This window comes from Carcharhinus amblyrhynchos, unplaced genomic scaffold, assembly GCF_965287045.1.
Source record: "Carcharhinus amblyrhynchos unplaced genomic scaffold, sCarAmb.v2.hapA scaffold_931, whole genome shotgun sequence".
Taxonomy (NCBI): domain Eukaryota; kingdom Metazoa; phylum Chordata; class Chondrichthyes; order Carcharhiniformes; family Carcharhinidae; genus Carcharhinus; species Carcharhinus amblyrhynchos.
Window position 1 is genome coordinate 50,001 of NW_027650671.1, and position 2,868 is coordinate 52,868.

The 2,868-nt window shown below is 54.1% G+C and overlaps 1 protein-coding gene across 1 annotated transcript in view; it reads left to right on the forward strand.

Annotated features, from left to right (window-relative positions):
- Positions 1-1,692, forward strand: part of LOC145340324 (double C2-like domain-containing protein alpha) — a gene marked incomplete at its 3' end in the record, with an annotated part of 20,705 nt that extends 19,013 nt beyond the window's left edge. Inside the window, 2 exon segments of the mRNA XM_080184776.1 lie at positions 1,121-1,247; positions 1,633-1,692. Of these exon segments, the coding sequence (XP_080040902.1) occupies positions 1,121-1,247; positions 1,633-1,692 (187 nt within the window).
- Between the last annotated feature and the right edge of the window lie 1,176 nt (positions 1,693-2,868).

Here is a 2,868-nt window from a genome sequence, read left to right on the forward strand (position 1 = left end):
TGTTCCCCCGCCACTGAAGTCCCCACACCCATCCTTCACATATGCATGTGTGGGATTGTGTGTGTTTGTGAGAGAGAGTGTGCATGAGAGAGAGAGAGCGTGCGTGGAGAGAGAGAGAGAGCGTGCGTGAGAGAGAGAGAGAGCCTGCGTGAGAGAGAGAGAGAGCCTGCGTGAGAGAGAGAGAGCCTGCGTGAGAGAGAGAGAGAGCCTGCGTGAGAGAGAGAGAGAGCGTGCGTGAGAGAGAGAGCGTGCGTGAGAGAGAGAGAGCGTGCGTGAGAGAGAGAGAGCGTGCGTGAGAGAGAGAGAGCGTGCGTGAGAGAGAGAGAGCGTGCGTGAGAGAGAGAGAGCGTGCGTGAGAGAGAGTGTGTGCGTGTGAGAGAGAGTGTGTGTGTGTGAGAGAGTGTGTGTGTGAGAGAGAGTGTGTGTGTGTGAGAGAGAGTGTGTGTGTGTGAGAGAGTGTGTGTGAGAGAGAGTGTGTGTGAGAGAGAGTGTGTGTGAGAGAGAGTGTGTGTGAGAGAGAGTGTGTGTGAGAGAGAGTGTGTGTGAGAGAGAGTGTGTGTGAGAGAGAGTGTGTGTGAGAGAGAGTGTGTGTGAGAGAGAGTGTGTGTGTGTGAGAGAGTGTGTGTGAGAGAGAGTGTGTGAGAGAGAGTGTGTGTGTGAGAGAGAGTGTGTGTGAGAGAGAGAGAGTGTGTGAGAGAGAGAGTGTGTGTGTGTGAGAGAGTGTGTGTGTGAGAGAGAGTGTGTGTGAGAGAGAGTGTGTGAGAGAGAGTGTGTGAGAGAGAGTGTGTGTGTGAGAGAGAGTGTGTGTGAGAGAGAGTGTGTGTGAGAGAGAGTGTGTGAGAGAGAGAGTGTGTGTGTGAGAGAGAGTGTGTGTGAGAGAGAGTGTGTGAGAGAGAGAGTGTGTGTGAGAGAGAGTGTGTGTGTGTGAGAGAGTGTGTGTGAGAGAGAGTGTGTGTGAGAGAGAGTGTGTGTGAGAGAGAGTGTGTGTGAGAGAGTGTGTGTGAGAGAGATTGTGTGTGAGAGAGAGTGTGTGTGTGTGAGAGAGTGTGTGTGTGAGAGAGAGTGTGTGTGTGAGAGAGAGTGTATTTGGAGTAACTCTCTCACTCCTCTCTCTGGGCAGGATTTCAGTTTGTGATGAGGATAAGCTCAGCCACAATGATTTTATCGGTGAGACCCGGGTCCCGTTGAGAAAACTCAAACCCGACCAGCGCAAACATTTCAACATTCTGCTGGAGAGACTTCCACCGGTAAGGAACGCCCACTTCCCTACATCCCCTACCCACTGGGGGGACCCGTACCCCTTCCCGGGGAGAGTCATGCCCGTGGTGGGGAATTTGAACCCCCTCCCCCCCCCCGGGGAGAGTTGGTGCCCATGGCAGGGTCCTGTACCCCCCCCCCCCCCCCCGGGGAGAGTCAGTGTCCGTTGGGGGGGGGGGGGGGGTCCTGTACCCCCCGGGGAGTGTCAGTGCCCATTGGGGGGGAGCTGTACACCCCGGGGAAAGTCAGTGCCCGAGTGGGGGGTCCTGTACCTACCCCCCCCCCCGGGGAGAGTCAGTGCCCATGGCGCGGTGGGGGGGGGGGGTGAAATGTGAGATAGACTGATCTCTCAGCTTGCTCTCCTTTTCTCCACAGCTTGCTTCACCGTCCACTCTGACAACAGACATGCGAGGAATCTCGTTCTACCTGAAAGAGGTAATGTCACTTCATCCTCCTCCCTCTCTGACCCCCCCACAAATCCTCCCAACCCCTACCCCCGCCCTCTCTCTCAGGGAGATATCTGTACACTGACTGGTGTCTCTCAGTCCCCTCTCTCTCTCTCAGGGAGATATCTGTACACTGACTGGTGTCTCTCAGTCCCCTCTCTCTCTCTCTCAGGGAGATATCTGTACACTGACTGGTGTCTCTCAGTCCCCTCTCTCTCTCTCAGGGAGATATCTGTACACTGACTGGTGTCTCTCAGTCCCCTCTCTCTCTCTCTCAGGGAGATATCTGTACACTGACTGGTGTCTCTCAGTCCCTCTCTCTCTCTCAGGGAGATATCTGTACACTGACTGGTGTCTCTCAGTCCCCTCTCTCTCTCTCTCAGGGAGATATCTGTACACTGACTGGTGTCTCTCAGTCCCTCTCTCTCTCTCTCAGGGAGATATCTGTACACTGACTGGTGTCTCTCAGTCCCTCTCTCTCTCTCAGGGAGATATCTGTACACTGACTGGTGTCTCTCAGTCCCCTCTCTCTCTCTCAGGGAGATATCTGTACACTGACTGGTGTCTCTCAGTCCCCTCTCTCTCTCTCAGGGAGATATCTGTACACTGACTGGTGTCTCTCAGTCCCCTCTCTCTCAGGGAGATATCTGTACACTGACTGGTGTCTCTCAGGGAGATATCTGTACACTGACTGGTGTCTCTCACGCTCCCTCTCTCTCTCAGGGAGATATCTGTACACTGACTGGTGTCTCTCAGTCCCTCTCTCTCTCTCTCAGGGAGATATCTGTACACTGACTGGTGTCTCTCAGTCCCCTCTCTCTCTCAGGGAGATATCTGTACACTGACTGGTGTCTCTCAGTCCCCTCTCTCTCTCAGGGAGATATCTGTACACTGACTGGTGTCTCTCAGTCCCCTCTCTCTCTCTCAGGGAGATATCTGTACACTGACTGGTGTCTCTCAGTCCCCTCTCTCTCTCTCAGGGAGATATCTGTACACTGACATACACGATGGTGTCTCTCAGTCCCCTCTCTCTCTCAGGGAGATATCTGTACACTGACTGGTGTCTCTCAGTCCCCTCTCTCTCTCTCAGGGAGATATCTGTACACTGACTGGTGTCCGTCAGTCCCCTCTTCTTCCTCTCTCAGGAGATATCTTGTACACTGAC